At 44.3% G+C, this 21,021-nt stretch overlaps 2 protein-coding genes across 2 annotated transcripts in view; one reads left to right on the top strand and one right to left on the bottom strand.

Annotated features, from left to right (window-relative positions):
* Positions 1–4,197, bottom strand: part of aak1b (AP2 associated kinase 1b) — a 36,108-nt gene extending 31,911 nt beyond the window's left edge. The window contains exon 1 of the mRNA XM_030770165.1: positions 3,642–4,197. Coding sequence (XP_030626025.1) covers positions 3,642–3,804 — 163 coding nt within the window. The 5' untranslated portion in view covers positions 3,805–4,197. The remainder of the gene's footprint in view (positions 1–3,641) is intronic.
* A 4,025-nt stretch (positions 4,198–8,222) lies between these two features.
* Positions 8,223–18,681, top strand: anxa4 (annexin A4). The gene is made up of 13 exons (XM_030770175.1): positions 8,223–8,349; positions 10,348–10,398; positions 10,608–10,695; positions 11,546–11,640; positions 12,714–12,827; positions 13,532–13,622; positions 14,039–14,118; positions 14,296–14,352; positions 15,936–16,029; positions 16,482–16,577; positions 16,840–16,898; positions 17,073–17,195; positions 18,415–18,681. The coding sequence occupies exons 2-13, from the start codon at positions 10,390–10,392 to the stop codon at positions 18,472–18,474; spliced, it is 966 nt and encodes a 321-aa protein (XP_030626035.1). The 5' UTR covers positions 8,223–8,349; positions 10,348–10,389; the 3' UTR covers positions 18,475–18,681.
* The last annotated feature ends 2,340 nt before the right edge of the window (positions 18,682–21,021 follow it).

The raw sequence follows: 21,021 nt of genomic DNA, 5'->3' as shown, positions 1-21,021 counted from the left end.
AAGGTGTCGGCTGTGTATGTGGGGTGGACTGTGGGTCTGACAGTCTAAAGGCGTCGGCTGTGTATGTGGGGTGGACTGTGGGTCTGACAGTCTAAAGGTGTCGGCTGTGTAGGTGGGGTGGACTGTGGGTCTGACAGTCTAAAGGCGTCGGCTGTGTATGTGGGGTGGACTGTGGGTCTGACAGTCTAAAGGTGTCGGCTGTGTATGTGGGGTGGACTGTGGGTCTGACAGTCTAAAGGCGTCGGCTGTGTATGTGGGGTGGACTGTGGGTCTGACAGTCTAAAGGTGTTGGCTGTGTATGTGGGGTGGACTGTGGGTCTGACAGTCTAAAGGTGTCGGCTGTGTATGTGGGGTGGACTGTGGGTCTGACAGTCTAAAGGCGTCGGCTGTGTATGTGGGGTGGACTGTGGGTCTGACAGTCTAAAGGTGTCGGCTGTGTATGTGGGGTGGACTGTGGGTCTGACAGTCTAAAGGTGTGGGCTGTGTATGTGGGGTGGACTGTGGGTCTGACAGTCTAAAGGTGTCGGCTGTGTATGTGGGGTGGACTGTGGGTCTGACAGTCTAAAGGCGTCGGCTGTGTATGTGGGGTGGACTGTGGGTCTGACAGTCTAAAGGTGTCGGCTGTGTATGTGGGGTGGACTGTGGGTCTGACAGTCTAAAGGTGTGGGCTGTGTATGTGGGGTGGACTGTGGGTCTGACAGTCTAAAGGCGTCGGCTGTGTATGTGGGGTGGACTGTGGATCTGACAGTCTAAAGGTGTCGGCTGTGTATGTGGGGTGGACTGTGGGTCTGACAGTCTAAAGGTGTCGGCTGTGTATGTGGGGTGGACTGTGGGTCTGACAGTCTAAAGGTGTCGGCTGTGTATGTGGGGTGGACTGTGGGTCTGACAGTCTAAAGGTGTCGGCTGTGTATGTGGGGTGGACTGTGGGTCTGACAGTCTAAAGGTGTGGGCTGTGTATGTGGGGTGGACTGTGGGTCTGACAGTCTAAAGGTGTGGGCTGTGTATGTGGGGTGGACTGTGGGTCTGACAGTCTAAAGGTGTTGGCTGTGTATGTGGGGTGGACTGTGGGTCTGACAGTCTAAAGGTGTTGGCTGTGTATGTGGGGTGGACTGTGGGTCTGACAGTCTAAAGGCGTCGGCTGTGTATGTGGGGTGGACTGTGGGTCTGACAGTCTAAAGGCGTCGGCTGTGTATGTGGGGTGGACTGTGGGTCTGACAGTCTAAAGGTGTGGGCTGTGTATGTGGGGTGGACTGTGGGTCTGACAGTCTAAAGGCGTCGGCTGTGTATGTGGGGTGGACTGTGGGTCTGACAGTCTAAAGGCGTCGGCTGTGTATGTGGGGTGGACTGTGGATCTGACAGTCTAAAGGCGTCGGCTGTGTATGTGGGGTGGACTGTGGGTCTGACAGTCTAAAGGTGTGGGCTGTGTATGTGGGGTGGACTGTGGGTCTGACAGTCTAAAGGTGTGGGCTGTGTATGTGGGGTGGACTGTGGGTCTGACAGTCTAAAGGTGTTGGCTGTGTATGTGGGGTGGACTGTGGGTCTGACAGTCTAAAGGTGTTGGCTGTGTATGTGGGGTGGACTGTGGGTCTGACAGTCTAAAGGCGTCGGCTGTGTATGTGGGGTGGACTGTGGGTCTGACAGTCTAAAGGCGTCGGCTGTGTATGTGGGGTGGACTGTGGGTCTGACAGTCTAAAGGTGTGGGCTGTGTATGTGGGGTGGACTGTGGGTCTGACAGTCTAAAGGCGTCGGCTGTGTATGTGGGGTGGACTGTGGGTCTGACAGTCTAAAGGCGTCGGCTGTGTATGTGGGGTGGACTGTGGATCTGACAGTCTAAAGGCGTGGGCTGTGTATGTGGGGTGGAGTGTGGGGGCAGCTGTAAAATTAGGCCACGGACGTTTCAGACATCGGCAAGATTTCTAGCGCAGCGCTCCTGGTCACATTTCACTGAGACCACTCAAAGCACTGCGCCAGACAGCAATCTGTGAGAAAACCATCCGTGCAACACAGACATCCAACACACTCTCAGTGTATGATGTGAAAGTTACACCATAAAGAGGTCCCGTGTGAGACTGAGAACTGGACAGAATCTGAAGTGGTGTGTGTCATGTGATGCCGGTCTGGAGAGGGTAGTGTTAAACGACTGTCTCACAGTACTGCTCCAAACCTCTGTGTTCCATATAAAGAGGCAAACACTCAGCAGCCTATCAGCTTAGCTTCACATACACACACACACATGCACATTAACACATACAGATGTGCCTGCACGTGCGCACACACACAAACACACACACACACACTAACACATACAGACGCGCACACAAACAAACATACACGCACGTATGCACACACATGCGCACACTAACACATACAGACACGCGCACACACACATATACAAACACAAACTCCTCCCAGGTTTGCTCCTGGGTGCCCACTGCTCTCTCTGACCTGCTAATCAGTGCTTTGGTATCTGGCTGCTGTGTTTGTCAGGTCAGGTGTGTGTGTGAGAGAGGTAGCGAGAGCCAGAGAGAGAGAGAGCCAGAGAGAGAGAGAGACAGAGAGAGAGAGAGAGAGACAGAGAGGGGGGGGGGGGGGGCTAGAATGTGCAGGGCTGCAGAAAAAACACAGCCATTCTTACACTGTCCTACATTTCCTCTGCGTCACACGATAAGCAGCTAGTTCACGTGTGTCTAAAATAAAGCCACTGACATCGATCACGCTGTTCAGTTAGAAAGGATGAAACAACAACCAGACTCTGAATAAACCTGAGAATTCCTCCGATCCATAAGCCTTACACTGGACCTCCCTACATCCAGGTCCTGGAGGACCACAGTCCTGCCGGTTTCTGCATCGACCTGCACAACCATTTGTAGTCTCTGCACCTGCTCCTAAAATAAAAACCTGCCCATACTTAGAGAGTGAGAGGGGGAAGACAACCAGCAGGTGTTTGACCCTGCAGGACCGAACATGGGCGACCTCACTGTAAACCAGCAGGTGTCTGACCCTGCAGGACTGAACATGGGCGACCTCACTGTAAACCAGAAGCACTGATCTAGACACATGCACCTCTTGGCATTCAGACTGAGTGGAGGTAAACTCAGGTGAGCAATAATCAGTCGTTACCTAAATCTGGAGTTCAGAGCTGAGACGGAATATGCGGGGTTAACTACCTGCCAAAAGCAAGAGAACACCCACGTCACACGACCTGTGTGGTTTTAGTCTCTGTCTACTGCTGGGGAACACAGCACATCAATAAATAAGAATTTTCTAGAAACACACATGGACCAATCCTTCAAAGCATTTAATCAGAGCTACAGATTGTAAGGAGATTTCCTGCTGGAGGATTTATCAGATGTTACGACAACGTTGTCAAAGCCGTCACAAGACCAGGCTTTTCCTCACGGTACATCCGGGCATCTGACCGCCCTCACCCGCTCTTCCTAAGCATCCTTGGCTTCAGTCTACACTCCCCACCGCAAAACGTGCGACGTGTCGTCTAAAACACTCCAGAGACTCTGCGGGCTTATCTGGACTGATTTGCTCTCAGAATCCAGTTAAAACGAAAACGGTATGCGTTAGAAAAGGCAGGTGTGTACAACCAGAACATTCTGAGTAACGTTATGATTAGACTAGTGATCACTCACCTTCCGCCAAGGTTTCGTCCACTGTAACTTGATACCGTCCAATAGTGAATGCCCGTCCAATGAAATTGGCGCCGGCGTTGCTGGACCCACTACTTCCCCCGCCTCCTCCAGAACCTGGTCCAGAGCTGACCAGTTCCCTTCGCGAGTCGAAGAACTTTTTCATTGTGCAAAATGATAAGACGATTCTTCACTTCCTGTCTTATCAGCAAACTTACTGAACCGTTTCTGAGACCGGTCCGGTCCAACTATTGACTTCAGCTGCACTCCACCTCAATACCTGTATTCACACATTACCAGCGTCCGTTATTTGTTGAGGACAGTATAACGTTACTAAATTTTTCGAATCAGGAACAAGATAAGCATGAAGTCCACCTCAAATTTCCTGAGCTGTGTTCGATTACTATCCTTTATCATTTGAAATTGACTAAGCACCACTCACCATAGTCACCACAGCCCCAAACCAAAAAACAGGTTTGGTTTCTGCATACTAGTAGGCTAGCCCAGTAGCTGGTTTCCAACACTGACAGCTGGTTAAGGGTGCCAAAGTGAAAGCACAAATTATTCTGGTGCTTAATACATGCTACTAACCACATAAACCAGATCCGTAAGAAAACGTGGGTGTTTTCCGAGTTAATTTAGGCATCGTGGCCTTAAGCAGATTTCGCATGCAGCGGAACACCTCAAATCACTGAGAGATAACCTGTCTGACAAGACTGACTATCTAACCGACTCTATCAGGCTGGACGTCAAAGAATGTGAACGCTAGCACTGAGAAAATGTCATTTTTCAAGTGTACAGTAATTTAAAAAAGGGGTGGCAAGTTTGCCATTAAAACAGTTTAATAGCTAACCCGCTTCCTGCTGGTTATCTATTTAAAATGAGCAAACTAACATTAGCTTACGGTAACCAGCTAGCCAGCTGAGTTAATTGCTCGGTGAAAATAAGAAGATGGAGAGCATAAGGAGCAAAATGATATGCTGCCTCTGTTGTTCACATTTATCCATAAACCAGCGTTAAGTTATTTAAAATCTTACGCTTTACCTTCGGGAAAAAAGCTGTTAATTTAAAACCGTCAAAGAATGTATATGTCGCAAAGCGTCGACATATACCTACTGCTATCCTGCTGACTATGTTGCTGTAACTAGTAATATTGCTATTGCTAGCTCCAAGTCAACAGAAAGGAATCCATGTTATTTCATCTATGTGATCCATTTGGTCCGTGTTATCCTTTCGAAACCTCGTCGAAGGGTAATCTACTCCGAGCATCTGTTTTGTTGCAGAGTGCCTGATCTAGCGAATCAGAATTTCAGCGTAAACCCAAGGCCATCACTGCAAATCTTGCCAGATTTCTGATGATGGACCGATTTTTTCGTAACAGGAAATACTTGTCCCGTTAACAGGAAACGGTAACCTTGATCTTGATAGGGGTGGAGGGGAGGGGGGGAGGCAGTATGAAGCTGGCAACACTGGTGGTTTCTTAACTACCGTTATCTGTGGGTTTACTTTTCAAATGAATAGTCCTACCCACAGCCCCCATCAGTAAACGTAAAAATGCTATTGCATAATGCAAACTTTTTTCTTTCGCGGCACTCTATTTACTATGAAGAAATCTCACGGCACACCACCATGACATTACACATACAACATCCCCGCAATAGAGTCGGAGGTCGGAGCAGAGGGATCTCTTGTGAATGTGAACCCATGCCTAAAGTATTGATCATTGTATTGTCTGTTGCTCACCACCTGAATTTTCTTTTTCTGTTCAGCGCTACAAGAGGGGGAAGGGTCAGGTTCATGGTCAGACGTCCTTTTAAGTATTTGTCCATTTTCTTTCTATGTCTTTTGGCTATACCACGTGGCAGTTATTAGCGGACAACTGTAGGCTTATATTTGCTACTTTTGAATGCAGCTGCGTTGTCGTGCTGTGTGCAAGGTGTGATTGGCTGTTAGTTGCGCGCCAGTGTAATATCGGGATTGACCAATAAAGACGGTATCAAGGTGGATGAAAGTGCAAGTATGCATTTTTTTAAAAATGAGAATAGTCAGTTAAGTTTAGAAATAATGACGTAAATATGATTTAAATAGCCTACAATTTCAACCATTCAAATTACTATTACCGCCAAAAAAACCTGAATATGAATTTTTCCTGCGGCACACCTGCGCAGCTTTTACGACAAACAAACTGGATTTTTGCCGCGGCACGCAGTTTTGGAAACATTGGCGTAATGTACAGAGATGAACCAAGTAACATTATTGTTCAAATAATGTTAATAACTCATATTATTGATATTTTACAGGATATTTACAACCAGCCTTCAGTCAACCTCCAGGTGTGGGTGTGTTTCAGCCTTTCTTACTCTCACATGAAGTCGAGATTCAACTTGGCACAATTTCAGAGCATGCAACAGACTTTTTTAGAGGTGCGTTTAGTCATTTGGTAATGCATCACATAAAGTGTAGATTGTTTTCACATCCTCAAAGATGGAAGAACTTTTGAGGGAAGGATTCATGGCGACCCCAAATCCAGGCTGCGAGCAAAGACAGGATTTGGCAATATCAAAAACTAGGGTCTTTGGCCAGCTATTTAGATATTATTGTTGCTAAACATGGTATCATTCCATCAGTAAAGTCACTAAAATCAAACCTTTCAGAAAAAGAGGATCATCTTCTTATTTCTCCAGCCGTGACTAGTTAAAATATTTTTCTGTCAGTAATCATAAAAATAAATACACAGCTGTTTTCAGTATGAGTGACCTTTTGACCTTTTGATAGCATCATCAGTGGGCTACTGGTGGATGAATACATACAGTTACTCAGTGCACACAGAATTCATATACACCACCCTTGATTTCAGAACTATTCAAATCCAATGACTTTTATTTTGAAATACAAAAGAACTAAAAATGTCAAATCCTTAATACTTTTTCGTTTTCTACATCCTGATACAGAGGATCTTCACAGGTTCCTAGAGATCAAAATATACATGAACTCATTACACTTCAAAATGCATCCTTGCTCCAGAATTTCCTGTTATAAAGCAGAATGTTAGTATGTCCAAAAAAAAGGGTTTTGCAGTGGCATCTTTACCACAGAACAGTCCTTTGCAATGACCTAGATACTGTGACTGAAACGCATAAGATCTTCACCAGGATAAAGTAAATGCTTATTTGAAGGTAAAAAAAACAAAACAAAAAACCGTTGACACAGTGCAGTGCCAGCCAGGATGCAGACACAGCACACGGGGCAGGTCTGTCAGTGTGATACATCAGAATCTGAAGCCATAGAGTGCGAGCAGGTGACCACACCCTTTGATCAGACAGTAAAGAGCCTGCCTCAGGTGTGTTTCTACCACGGCTCGCTGCCAGACAGTGACAGGGAAAAGAACAAAGGCATTACTACTGATCCCTGTTAAGTCTGTGGGTGTACCGACACCTGTGGCTGTAATTTACCGACAAAATTCAGGATGTGGACAAAGAGGGAAAGAGTCAGAAACGACTCATCTTTTGTGGTCCATAAATATGTGACTCTCAGGTTATTACCGCAAAACACTTTGGGGCGATATACTGTTGTATTGGAGTTATTGATCTCATAAGGGGATTTCATTCCTCAGGTATACAGTTACAGAAGGATCACATATGGGTGCCGATATCTGGACTCATTCGGTCAATACACTGATATGTGTTGTGAGGTTAGGTCAGTGAACACATGATTGACATGATTCCCTCAGACTTAAACAGTGTGGTTTATCCACCTTTTATCCACTTCTCCACCAGCACGTTAACACGCCGTTTTATGTTGCACTGGCATAGGAGTGTCTGAATTTTTAACCCAGTTCCTCTTGTCTTCTCTCACAATGGTTTCATAATCCAGATTAAAGATGATAAGATGATAGTCTGAGGAACGGGCCTTTGGGCAGTTGAAATACCATTTGATTAGCAACGCTCTTAAAAGGGCAGGACTAGTAATATTTTGGTGAGTAGACAAAATGATGTGCTCACATCACATGTGAAGGCGATCACTATGGTTACAAACTGCTCTCAGAAAGTCACTATTAGTCAAAACATCTTGACTAACACCACAGCAAATTTCTGAATTTGGACTTTCCAAGGACTCCACACACCAAACTATTGCCATTTAAGACACATATTATTCTGGACACAACGTATGATTCATAAGACAATGTTTTAAAAAAGGACAACAGATCTATAATTTAACATACCGTGATCGGGATAGCATTAGAGTTTGTACCCCGATCGGTGCCATTCGCATTTACATTTACATTTTGCAGACGTTTTTTTTTTTTTTTTTATCCAAAACGACTCCCAAGACAGGAAGACTACAAAACCAAGCAAATAACCATTCAGATCAGTTCACCGCTAAAATGAGAGACAGGAGGAAGATGAGGTCACGAGGGCAGGCGAAAAAAAGCGCAGTCTGACTTGACCACTGGCTGAGTGGCTAGACAAATGTCTTCATCGCATTCATGTCCACTGTCCAATAACGTTCATCGCATTTCTGCCCACTGTCAAACTGTAGTATTCACAGGTCCCCTACAGGGGTGTGGCTCCGACTGAGGAAATGAAACTCGAGTTGAATGATCGTCCACACCCTCACTCCTGCCTCTAAAAGCCAGCTTGAGGAAAGAACGCCGCCTTCCAGTTTCTAGAACCCTTTTAGTGGCAAACTGCAAAGTGTCCATACGTTTCAGGTAAGGAATGATCGATATCTAACCTGTGAAGAGTCTATAATGTAACTCTGTTATATGAAAGGCAGATGTGATACTGTGATTCGTTCGGTTTTTGTTGCTGTTTGTGTAGCTCTTTGGGCACGACTGTGTTAGTAGAGTACGACGTTTTGCGAACAGAAACCATATACAAACCAATTATGAGACACAAAAGTGTGAAAAACTCTTTCCTTCCGTCCCTGGCTCAATGTCAGTCTCTACCAAAAACAAAAACTGGCACGGAAAGTAAACTCCCATCACATCACGTGATAACACACACACTTTCATTTCATAACTTTCCCCGTTATTTTCTCTATACTGTTGCCGCGCGCGTTAAAAGCATTTTCTCTGAGAACGAACTATAACCTGCAATCTCAATTTTTTTCATGTCGTGAAATTCTACTGGAAGAGGGAAGCAATGCCCTGTCCTACACTTAGCGCAGTATTTGGTTGCTATGTACTGTGGAAGGAAAATACTGGTTTGCTACCATGTAGGATAAGGCTAGCGGAGTTGCATCGCGTTCTGGTGATGCTTCCGCCAGGTTAAAAAAAGGCAACAATTAAAAAACATCATCATCGTTGTTTTGCGACAGTTTAGATTACTTAGACATGTATCCGACTCTCCGACAGAATATTAAACAGATCGTTGCTAGGGTTGTGTGGTTCCAGAGTCTCGCGCGCTCAGTGATAGTGATAATCTCCCAGATTGTAAAGTGAAAGTTAGGATATGAGTGTAAGAAGAATTTTAGTGTGAGGAATTGGTAAAACCGCAGAAGTACGGTTGTATTACTCGAATAATTATCCGTGTAAAGTTCCACGTCTCCGGATTACAGCATTTTAGGACATGGAAAACCTATGTTGAGACTGTAACCAAAATTCCTTTTAATTGGTTTGTTGATGGGTGGTGGTAACTAAAGTTGGTAATATGATCATAAAGAGAGTGGTAAAACCCGGGTATTGTAATTACAGGTTGACCTCTCGATTTAACGAGGTTATTGTAGGAGAAGTGTGTCTCGTGGGAGTAGACGAGCGGTTGTGTATTATTTATTCATACTGTCGGGGTTCGTTAAAGTGGAGCTCTCTCAAACATGTCATGAAGACAAAGGGGTTAACGAAAAATAATCCCTTTAGGAGAAGGTGCGCTGCGGTGTGACAGCTGTTCTCTAATTGATTCATTTAATCAGGACAATATAGGCCACGGATAACTCGGAGCAGCTGAGCTGTGTCAGATTCGAATCTCACTGAAATAAAGATAGATATAAAATTTTGGGTGGTTAGCATTTTACATAGTCATTAACATCAAAGAGGCTGTTTGTTCTATGAATACAAGTACATCATATCTCATTTTGTGGTCTCTTCTTCCTCTTAATTTTGAAATGAATCTATCTATCTATCTGTCTAAAATAATATAATATACAGTTATATAATACATAATTCAGAAATATATTATTCCTTGTTTGGGAATTATATTGGAATTATGAAATGCCTAGGTCACTCCTAACAAAGTCTTGCCTTCGCCCTGTGTTACACGGGAGGACAATCACTCATTATTCCCACACGATGAGCTGGATTCTCTCATTAGAGAAGGTTGTCCGCTTAACTGTGCACCCACACACCTCCATACCTGCCCGTCATGCCTCTGATGAGCGGGGAGCGAGAGAGGTGCACAGGTCCCTTCACCAGCTACGGGTACATGGGGAAATTTAGGTCCCGTGAATATTCAGCCACCGTCGGATTTGAACCCTGAAAGCACTTACCCACCATTCCATTTTTATTTCCTTTTTGTTCTGATCACATCTCCGATTTAATTCGTGGCAGGTGGTGAAGTAATTTGGTGAAACTATTATGTGCAGTATTACAGGATCGAGTGTCATTAAAATAGATTTATTCCTTTTTTTAAAGTGTCTGTGTCTGTGTAAGTGTTTGAACGAAATGGTTTAATTTTTAGGGTTTTTTTTCATAGACTTTTTTTTCCTTCCTTAGTTTTTCCATTCATCTCAGCCTCAAAACTCTTCTTTTGGCACAATGGCAGCGGTAAGACGTCCTACGGTTTTCAAACGTGTTACTTTTATTATAGAAAAATCATAGTTATAACATTTCTGTGATTACACACTGTTTAGTTCTCTGGCTGTTGATGCCTTTCTTCCATAACCAGCAGTAAATATAGTTGATGGCGTGAGTGATGTTTAGGGCAACTGGCAGTTTGTTCTAAACTTCTTTTTTATTTTGTGGTTCCATTGCAGCTGGGCTCACGTGGCACTGTTACCGAGGCAACAGGCTTCAGTGCAGAACAGGACGTCCAAAAACTGAGAGGTGCCATGAAGGGTGCAGGTGAGGATCTCCAGAGTGTGAGAAAAAGCATATTCAACGTTCAAAACTTGAATTGTCCTCTTTCTGGTCCCCTCACTGTTATCTTCAACCACGGTGTGTGGTCCTGCTGCGGTCACCTGACCTGGTTATAACGTTCCCATTTATCTGGCCTCATTTATCCCTCTGTGGCTAACACAGTTTGCGGGATTTCTGTCTGTCAGTTTGGGGGATTTTTTTGACCGGTAAGTGATTGTATAAATATTGTGGTTGACTTTGGATCTTAATTTTCCTAAAGGTGGCCTGTATGTCATCCTGAGTTATAAAGAAGCCTTCACATTCAAATCGCCACAGGACACAATGGAACATTGAACTCTGACAGTGAACTTAGGCGTACGTCACGAGTTCGGGAGAAGGTTCGGTAAAAGCGAATGATGATGCTCAGCAGAGTTTTAGAAGGAGCATTCAGAAAAAAAAAAAAAAAAAAAAAGACTGCCTTTCTCTGATGCGTTCCTTGGCACCTCACTGAGAACGCTGATGAAGTTAGCAAAACGTAACGCGTTTCACCTGATCTCAGCGTGAGAAGCATTAGCGACAGACAGCTTACACACCAGCGCTGGGAAACAGGAATAGCGGGAGACACACGCTGACCTGAGGAAGAGAAAAGCACATGGCTACAGCTATGGTGTGATGGTTGATGGCTTGGTCATTTTGCAGGCTGACAGGACAAAGGATCTAATTGACCTCTCCCTGTCGTGACAGTCAGGGCTGAATTAGACGCCGTGAAAGGGAGGGGTAAAAATCCGTCGCTCGTAGTTCGGTTCCTTCACTGTGGTCATGTGTATAAAATGATGATTTTTTTTTTTTTTCACAGGCACGGATGAGGCAGCTATAATTGAGGTCCTCAGTCACCGCACGATTGCTCAAAGGCAGAGCATCAAGGAGGCTTACAAGCAGGCCGTCGGCAAGGTACAGTGAAGGCCACGGCAGTGGCGATCTCTTACTTGACTGTCTTTGTTTTAACTGAAAAAACTGGAAATACATTACACGGGCATATTCCATTTTCAACACAGGTTTGACATCCTCTCTCTCACACACACACATCTGCGTTGGGGGGAAAAAGAAAAAAAAAAAAAAAGCTTTGCTTGTTAGATTTCTGTTTAAAGATAGAGAAGTGTAGATGAATGGTATTTTTCTTGTAATGATTACATAAGAGGTTTGTTTACAGAGAGATAAGAGAATAGGAGGGGCGGAGACCACTGCTGTAAATGTTTAGGTATTAGAGATAACGCATGTCGTAAATGGGGTTCATTATTAACTCACCTGTGAAGATCCATCGATTATGTGACATACTGAGTCGACTGTCAGCCAACGAACTTTTCCCAGAGATAACCTCATTGTCTTGGCGTTTATTAGACGGGGAATCAGGGAACTAATTTGCACAGCAACAGGGAACCAACAGCTCAGTTGAGGGATTGATTTTTGACAAGAGAGGGGTCATAAAACGCTGAACTTCCTCTGTGTGGTGACTGTGTGTGTTTTATCTGTGGTGTGAGACGGAGAGTGTGTGTGCTCCTGTCCTCGCCCTGTGTGTTATTTGAATTGGCTGGTCGGTACAGTTCTGAGTGAGACCCTGCTGTTGTGTGAGGAGAGGACAGAAGAGGGCAGTGTTTCCCCCTCTGTAACGTTTGGTCAGAAACTGTGAGTCATGAGCGAGGTGGACGCCAGGCTCAGAGGGGGGGGGGGGGGGGGGACTATGTCTGTGAATTACAGTCAGATCCATAGAGTGCTACCACACCCTACTGCCAGAGCAGCATACCCGCAGAACCTTTCTGTGAATGGAACAGTTCACTCAAAGTCTTACTTTAGTAATTTACAGAAGTGTTTGCATGGCCAGCGTGGCTGTTGTAAAAATGCACTTTTTCCACCTAAGATACACTGCCTTAACGCTTTTCCTTGCTCTGAATGAAACACACATTACACAGAGATTTCAGCTGTGCACTGAAGGATATTGACCGTGAGTTGGTTTAAACATTCACCAGGACCTGGCTGACGATTTGAAGTCGGAGCTGACGGGAAACTTTGAGAAGGTCGTGATTGGTCTGCTGATGCCGGCTCCCGTCTACGACGCCTACGAGCTGAGGAATGCCATAAAGGTCCGACCCCCCGTTCTGCCGCTCCGTCTGAAATAAAGAACCAGATTTAGAGACAACAAAACCGTTCTCTGTTCTGACGGTTCCTCTGTGTGTCTTTGGGCTAAGCGGGAGGTTTCAGATGCTTAAGTTGTAGTCTGAAAATGATACATCCAGATGAGTTTAGGAAAAATTGGGCTCTTTATTTATTTTGGTTTTTTTTGTCTGTTTGTTTTTCCTAATGATTTCCAATTATCCAACAAAAAGCTGTCACAGTCAACTAAGGGCAAAGGTCTTTGTGTCCTGTGGAAGCTCACAGAATTGACACACACTCACACAAATATTCAAAAAATGACCAGTGCATTTGAAAGAAGAGTAAAAACTCCCCTGTCGTCTGAGGGCTATGGACAGTGGTTATCTACTCACTTTAAAGTTAACAAGGAAAAAAATATCATTCCTAAAGGCGCACAGAGGGAGTAGATGAGTAAAAGAGTAATATATGTATTGACAATAAAAGTCTAATTAACCACTACTTCACTCCGATGATTAAACACATGAACAAACACCACGTCCTAAAGGAGAGGCACACTGTCTGTAACTGGAGAAAGCCAGCCACTGTCGTCCTTACAGGAGGACTGTCATTTGTAATTAATTCACAAGCTGAAATTTGTGAAATGGGTCTTGGTCTGCTTTTGTAATTAGTTTGCATCTCACTGTTTGGACACTAGGGAGCAGGGACGGAAGAGGCTTGTCTTATTGACATCCTGGCCTCCAGAACCCCTGCGGAGGTCAAGGCCATCGCAGCCACCTACAGCAAGGGTACGTACTTCGCCGAAAGACTACCGGGTTTCCTTCTTTTTTTTTAAAAAGAGTGTAATCTTCCTTTTCCCCTCAAAGACTGTTCACTTGTTTTAATGTGCTCCTCTATGGGTGTATAAAGCGTTTCTGAACAGGGCTCGACGCTCGTTTGTAGACTTTTGATATATACGTGTGCCGATCATACATGGCCGTCTCTCTGAGGGAAGACTCTGTAAACCGAAGGCTGCGTTTCATCATTCGCTCTCTCTTCAGCGAGACACAAAGCAGGAGGTTTACACCCGTGCTAAATCATTCAAGGCCTGTTAAGATGGCTTTTGCACAACGCATTGTCTCTGCATCTTTTGCAATAATGTAAAAGCAACAGCAACAGCACTGGGAATAATATATTGGCCCCCCCCCCAACATTCTTCCCACAGAATATGGAAAGAGCCTGGAGGAGGACGTGTGTGGTGATACTTCTGGAATGTTCCAGCGGGTTCTGGTCTCTTTACTCACGGTGAGGCGCCGTCCCTGTCCACTCACGAGAGAACTGCGGCAAAGCCCTATTCTCATTCGTTATTTTCCCATATAAACATACGCGCCATGGTAACCCTGACTCTCTGCCGCGCCGTAATCCCTCACGGCCAGATAAGGGATTGAGTTGATTAAGTTAAACTGTGTGCTGTTTTTTCAGGCTGGGCGTGATGAGAGCACCAGTGTGGACGAAGCCCAGGCAAAGCAGGACGCTAAGGTTAGGGGTCAGGGGTGGGGGGATTAGATGGGGTCTGGGGATGGGGGGTCTTTTTTTGTTCGGTTGTTTTTTTTTGCAACTTGGGTTTGATAATCTCTTTCTGTCCCTCAATTTCTCTCTGTCTCTCTCTCTTTCTCTTTCTCAAGCTATAAGACACAGACATGCTCTTTTTTTTAATAGTATGACTCAATATTATCATCTTTTTAGGATCCTTTAATGCAGCCCAAGTTATTGTCAAAGAAGAAAAATTAAAAAGGGGCAAATTTTTTGGACAACTGTAGTTTTTCAAAATGACAGGGAATACCTCTTTATTTCCAAGGCCTCAGAAATGAGAAAACAGGAATTATTTTTGTGTTTGTTTGTTATTTGTGTGTGTGTGTGTGTGGGTGGGGGGGGGGTGTTCCTGTGGGATATCATCTTTATGCTACAATCCATTTGAACGAAAACTTGTGCAAAAAAAAAATTCCTGGGGAATATATGATCTGTTATGCAAAGGCCCTGTCCATAAACAGATAACTTTCATTTTACGAAGCGATCATGAGAGACATGTCAAAACTGATACCCGCATGCACGAGAAACCCACTGTTCACGCGAAGAGGTTTTGTTGTGTTGGCATATATATTTTTGGAGTTATTCAGTGTTCATATCTCATAGCTGGGTCACAAAGAACATCTGTACTGAAATGTACTGAATGTCGTTCAAAACAGGATTTCCAAGATGCGTAGGCTAATTTTTTTTTTTCACAAATGAAACATAAAGAATTGCAGGCCACAGCGTGTCAGACCGCTCTTAACGCGTTTTCCCTGTTTGAAACAACTGTAAACGTAAATGCAACGAATGAGCTTCACAAAAAAGGCCGATTTTGCACATTTTTGTCATATCATTAAGTGATAATGCTGCCTAAGGGAGACATTGAATTTTATATATATATATGAATATATATATATATATATATATATATATGAATATTTGGATGAAATATATATAGATATGAATAATTGGATGTCCTTGCTGCACTGTGAGAATTTTTGCCATTTTAAACCATTTTTTGGTGGGTATTTTTTGTAACCTGGATTACAATTATGATTATGAACAACTCTGTAACAGCTACACTCAAACTTAGAGGGCAGAACACCCAGAATCCATGTGATTCACTAAGGTCCAAAGCTGTTTACAGATCCACAGTATGACTTAAAGACTGTTAAAGACAGTCATTAAAAATGTGTCACAAAGATGCAATCGTCACCCCTGTTTATTGTTTATCCCTACCCCCAACCCCCCTATTTACACAGAACAGAAACATAACAAAAGACTTTTGTGAAATGGCACATGAACACACATTTTGATGACTGAATGCAGTTAGGTGGAACTGTGATTTCCGAAGACAAATATGATCACGCATTGATTTTGTGCACGGTACAAACAAGTCACACTCTCATGTCACAGGGACACTTATCATTGGCAAAGAGTGTCTGGTGAAGGTTACATAATACCTGAAGTTACAGGGAGTGTTAAATGAATGTTTCAAAGAGTTATTTACAGATCTCTCTCTCTCTCTCTCTTTCTCTTTATTCTACTGTAAGGAAATCTATGAGGCCGGGGAAGCTCGCTGGGGTACAGATGAGGTGAAGTTTCTAACGGTGCTCTGTGTGAGGAACAGGAACCATTTGCTCAGAGGTATCTGTGTCAAAGCTTCAGTTTTTAAGTTTCTGCTAACTCATAGCAGACCCTCTGACGCACTGTTTGGGCCAAGACCTCTGTTACTAATTATGTTTGGGTGGGAACCGTTTACACCGTGATGTCATGAGCTCCTCTAGTGGTGACATGCAGTTACTGCAACATATGTTCTTGAGCGCTGTGTCACTGTCCCTCTCTCTCTCTCCCTCTCTCTCCCTCTTTCTCTCCCTCTCTCTCTCTCTCTCTTTTTCTTTCTCTCTCTCTCTCTCTCTCTCTCTCTCTTTCTCTCTCTCCCTCTCTCTCTCTATCTCTCTCTCTCTCTTTCTCTCTCTCTCTCTCTCCCTCCCTCCCTCTCCCTCTCTCCCTCTCTGTCTCTCTCTCTCTCTCTCTCCCTCCCCCTCTCTCTCTCTCTCTCTCTCTCTCTCTGCCTGTCTCCCTATCTGTCCTTGTAGTGTTTGAGGAGTACCAGAAGATCTCTGGGAGAGATATTGAAGACAGCATAAAGAGAGAGATGTCTGGCTGTCTGGAGGATGTCTTTCTGGCCATAGGTTAGTCAGGAATGCAAATTATTAGTGGATCCATAAGCAATAACTGTCTTTGACTGCCGTGAGGTTCTTTCTGCTGTTTAGACCAGCCCACAGGAGAGAACAGCACTCACAACATGATAGTACTGCATCTAGATATTGGCTTAGTTTATTTATCTCAGTAAGGATTCATAGGAGAGATAATCTCAGACTTCCCATGTGTTATAATGTGACTTTGGAGAATTGGAGTTTTATGGAGAATTTTTTTTTTCTCTATGTTATGCAGTGAAATGCATCAAAAATAAACAGGCATTCTTTGCTGAGAGGTTATACAAATCCATGAAGGTACGTTTTTCTCCCTGCTGCTTTTCAACTCACACTGACTCATTTATTCAAGCCTCAGTGATCACTGATTGTGTTTAAGTAACGCTGACGAAGACAAGAGTGCTAGTACGAGAGTGTTTGACTTACAAAAGCACTTTTTTGGCCTCTGCCTGCTTGTTTTCCACTATCTCACAGGGCCTTGGTACCACTGACAGTGTTCTGATCCGAATCATGGTGGCCCGGGCCGAGATCGACATGGTGGACATCAAAGCCGAGTTTCTAAAGATGTACGGCAAAACCCTCCACTCGTTCATTAAGGTGAGACACACACACCGCTACACACACCGCTACACACACCCCACAGTGTACTCACTGCTACACACAGCTACACACACCCCGCAGTGTACACACAGTGCTACACACAGCTACACTCACCCAACAGTGTACACACACTGCTACACACACCACTACACACACCCCACAGTGTACTCACTGCTACACACAGCTACACACACCCCGCAGTGTACACACAGTGCTACACACAGCTACACTCACCCAACAGTGTACACACACTGCTACACACAGCTACACACACCCCACAGTGTACTCACTGCTACACACAGCTACACACACCCCGCAGTGTACACACAGTGCTACACACAGCTACACTCACCCAACAGTGTACACACACTGCTACACACAGCTACACACACCCCGCAGTGTACACACACCGCTACACACACCCCACAGTGTACTCACTGCTACACACACCGCTACACACACCCCACAGTGTACACACAGTGCGACACACACCGCTTCACACACCCCACAGTGCACAGTGTACACACTGCTACACACACCACTACACACACCCCACAGTGTACACACAGTGCTACACACACTGCTACACACACCCCACAGTGTACACACTGCTACACACCGCTACACACACCCCACAGTGTACACACCGCTACACACACCGCTACACACACCCCACAGTGTACACACTGCTACACACACTGCTACACACACCCCACAGTGTACACACTGCTACACACAGCTACACACACCCCACAGTGTACACACCGCTACACACACTGCTACACACACCCCACAGTGTACACACTGCTACACACAGCTACACACACCCCACAGTGTACACACCGCTACACACACCCCACAGTCTACACACAGTGCTACACACACCGCTACACACACCCCACAGTGTACTCACTGCTACACACACCGCTACACACACCCACAGTGTATAGTGTACACACCGCTACAACAACAATAATAATAATAATAATAATAATAATAATAATAGATTTCAAATTCATTTGAAATTGTAAGCTTTCTACTATACATACATTTGAAGTCGTGGAATGAAATTCTGGTTAAATGTAAAACAGAAAAAGAGTGGTACACATTAGATTTGCTCCAAGAACAGTGTAAACAAACTGATACAATACAATGCACACACTAACTACAGACGGACTCACAGAAATTCGCCCTGTGTTTTGCGCTGTGTTGCCAGGGCGATACGTCGGGTGATTATCGTAAGATCCTGCTGGAGCTGTGCGGAGGAGAGAAATAGAGGAGGCGCAGTTTGACTCTGCCGGGGAGGTGCCTTTCATTAGAGCGGGAAAAGCCTTCTCTCACCGCACCCTACGGCTTTTAATTTACACACACACACACACACACTCACACTCACACACGCACACACACACACATTCACCCTCACCCTCACCCTGTTTTCACACTTTCTAATACCAATTAAACCTGAGCAGAGTGACATTTCTAACAAGTGTGAGTGTCTTTATCATGCAGATCTGACCTGTCTAAAACATGAACCTGTTTAAGCACACACACACACACACAGCACAGCACAAATTTACCAAATGGTCTCTATTGACTTTGCTTTCCTCCAACTCCCCTGGGCGGATTCGAGTTTCCTCAGCGCTCCCTGACTTATGTCCATTTACTTAATTAATCAGGATACGGAATCCGATCTTTAAAATCTGACTTTCAGATTTACTGGCTTTAATTATGTAAATAGCTTGTTGGCCAGATTGGGAAAGCTGTAAAATGTTCGGTCGACAGTATGCGTCATAGCGTTGTGGACATACCAGATGTCTAACACATTTTCTATAATTATGTCTAGACGTGTGTTACATGATGCACGTAGCATATTCATATTGTAACTCGGGTCCCTATGATAATGATACCATATCACCGGCTATGGATGTGAGCTGCATGCGGCATGACCACTAGGTGGCGCTTCATCCATTCATTCTGAACCATTTTTATGTTCGTGGTTCCAATGCTCAAATCATGGGTTTGGTGATGAGATAATGGGGGAAGGATTACAGCGTAAATTTTGGGTTGCCAAACCCCTCAGGAGCCTTGGGGTCCTATTTGCTGTGTCTTGAGAGCTGGGAGATCATTGGATTTTGGTGGGACCATCTATGCTTTAATTCTCTCCAAAGGATTTGTGTCCAGACCGCAAAACTGGTCAAATCCAAGCCATGCAAATGACACTTTTATTTTATATATATATATATATATACACACACACACACACATACACACACACACACACACACACACACACACACACACACACACATATATATATATATATATATATATATATATATATATATATATATATACACACACACATATATATATATATACACACACACACACACACACACATACATACATATGTGATGTGTGTGTGACATAATATCAGGAAAAAATACATAATGAGCAAAATCACAGAAAACACATTTTGTTGTTGTTTTCTGTTGATACTGTTGTGTTTGTTTCTTTTGTTTTGTTTTGTTTTGTTTTTTTCAAAACATAGGCTTACAAGTGAGTTGATCCTCCTCTTATGGTCAATACCGAAGATGGAAAATTTTTGGTCATATTTCTGTGATGCATCTTAGCCACAATCACAAAACGAGGTCACAGGAGAGCAGAATCGTTGAGAAAATGCTGACATTTACACTTACATGGCAATGTCAGAATGTGTGTCAGGATGTACAGCACAACTGCACCTCATTCACCTGGGGCGTTTAGTGAAAACTTAGTGTACCCTTAGTGAAAGGGTTAGTTAACTCAGAGCAAGTAGTAAACCTCCTAATAGAAGAGCCCTATGGCTTTATTTTGCTAGGAGAATGAAGCCATAGGTCTCTTTTACTAGGAGCTTTACTACTTTGAGTTAACGATTAGTTTTCACTAAACCCGCTTTGTAGAATACCCCTCAGATGTAAGAAAACTGTAAAAGTGAACAAGCGTCATGGAATCGTAGAATCGCAAGAGGGGCCTCACGGAACAGGCTTCTGGCTAACGCCGGGTGTTTTAGAAACGCTCAAATTAAACAGTTTGTTTGTTTGTTTTTTGTTAACCCATTGATGTACAGCCTATCGGTAGTAACTCACGAACCGTGTTATCTCACTACACAGAGGTTTGCTAGCAGGGTACAGGGAGAGATACAGAGTTATCTAAAGATGACGTTGTTGCATAAAAGGCTTGTGCCGGCACCCACACAGATGATCGTTCGCCATCCTCTGCCGGCACTGCCGAACGCAGCAGGGGGGGACTTACTCACAGCGGGGGGCGATTTCAACATGAAAGAAAACGTTTTGTGGTGTCGTTTGTCCTTGACTATGTCATTTTTGCATAGAAAACATTTCTGACAGCCAGTGCTGTATGTTCCTGCATCAAAGCCGCGGCCACAGAGACAGTGTGAAATTCCATTACAGTTCGTTTATGGGTCTCTCTGAGTCTCGAGAGAAATCAACTTTTCCTAAGGGCGCACGCACAGTGTGATATTATTATGCCTGTCCACAGCAAACACTGCCTTCTTTCAGAACGATTGCACAAGTGAGAAATAGTTCGGCTTTAAGCGAAAACTCCAGGTGCTGCAAAAGGCCCGAACACACAAACGCCTCGCTGGCAGCGAAGCGCGTAACAAAACACAGGATGTCCAGTGTGCATCAGATGAGTTCATTTAAATGATGTTTCGAGCGAAGCGAATTCAATGTTCGCGCAAGAGTGTCATTTGAGGATAATACTTAGCAAACAACATGAGGCAATTTAGGAGAATTGGCCAATTCTCTCAATGACCCGTAAC

Source organism: Chanos chanos, chromosome 3 (assembly GCF_902362185.1).
Source record: "Chanos chanos chromosome 3, fChaCha1.1, whole genome shotgun sequence".
NCBI classification, from domain to species: domain Eukaryota; kingdom Metazoa; phylum Chordata; class Actinopteri; order Gonorynchiformes; family Chanidae; genus Chanos; species Chanos chanos.
The sequence above is the reverse complement of the archived record's forward strand: the minus strand, read 5'-3'. Positions and strand labels throughout refer to the sequence as shown.

Coding starts and splice junctions, on each gene's coding strand:
- anxa4 (XM_030770175.1), top strand. Junction 16,030..16,481: donor CAGGAACCATTTGCTCAGAG/GTATCTGTGTCA, acceptor CTGTCCTTGTAG/TGTTTGAGGAGTACCAGAAG. Junction 16,578..16,839: donor GGATGTCTTTCTGGCCATAG/GTTAGTCAGGAA, acceptor TATGTTATGCAG/TGAAATGCATCAAAAATAAA.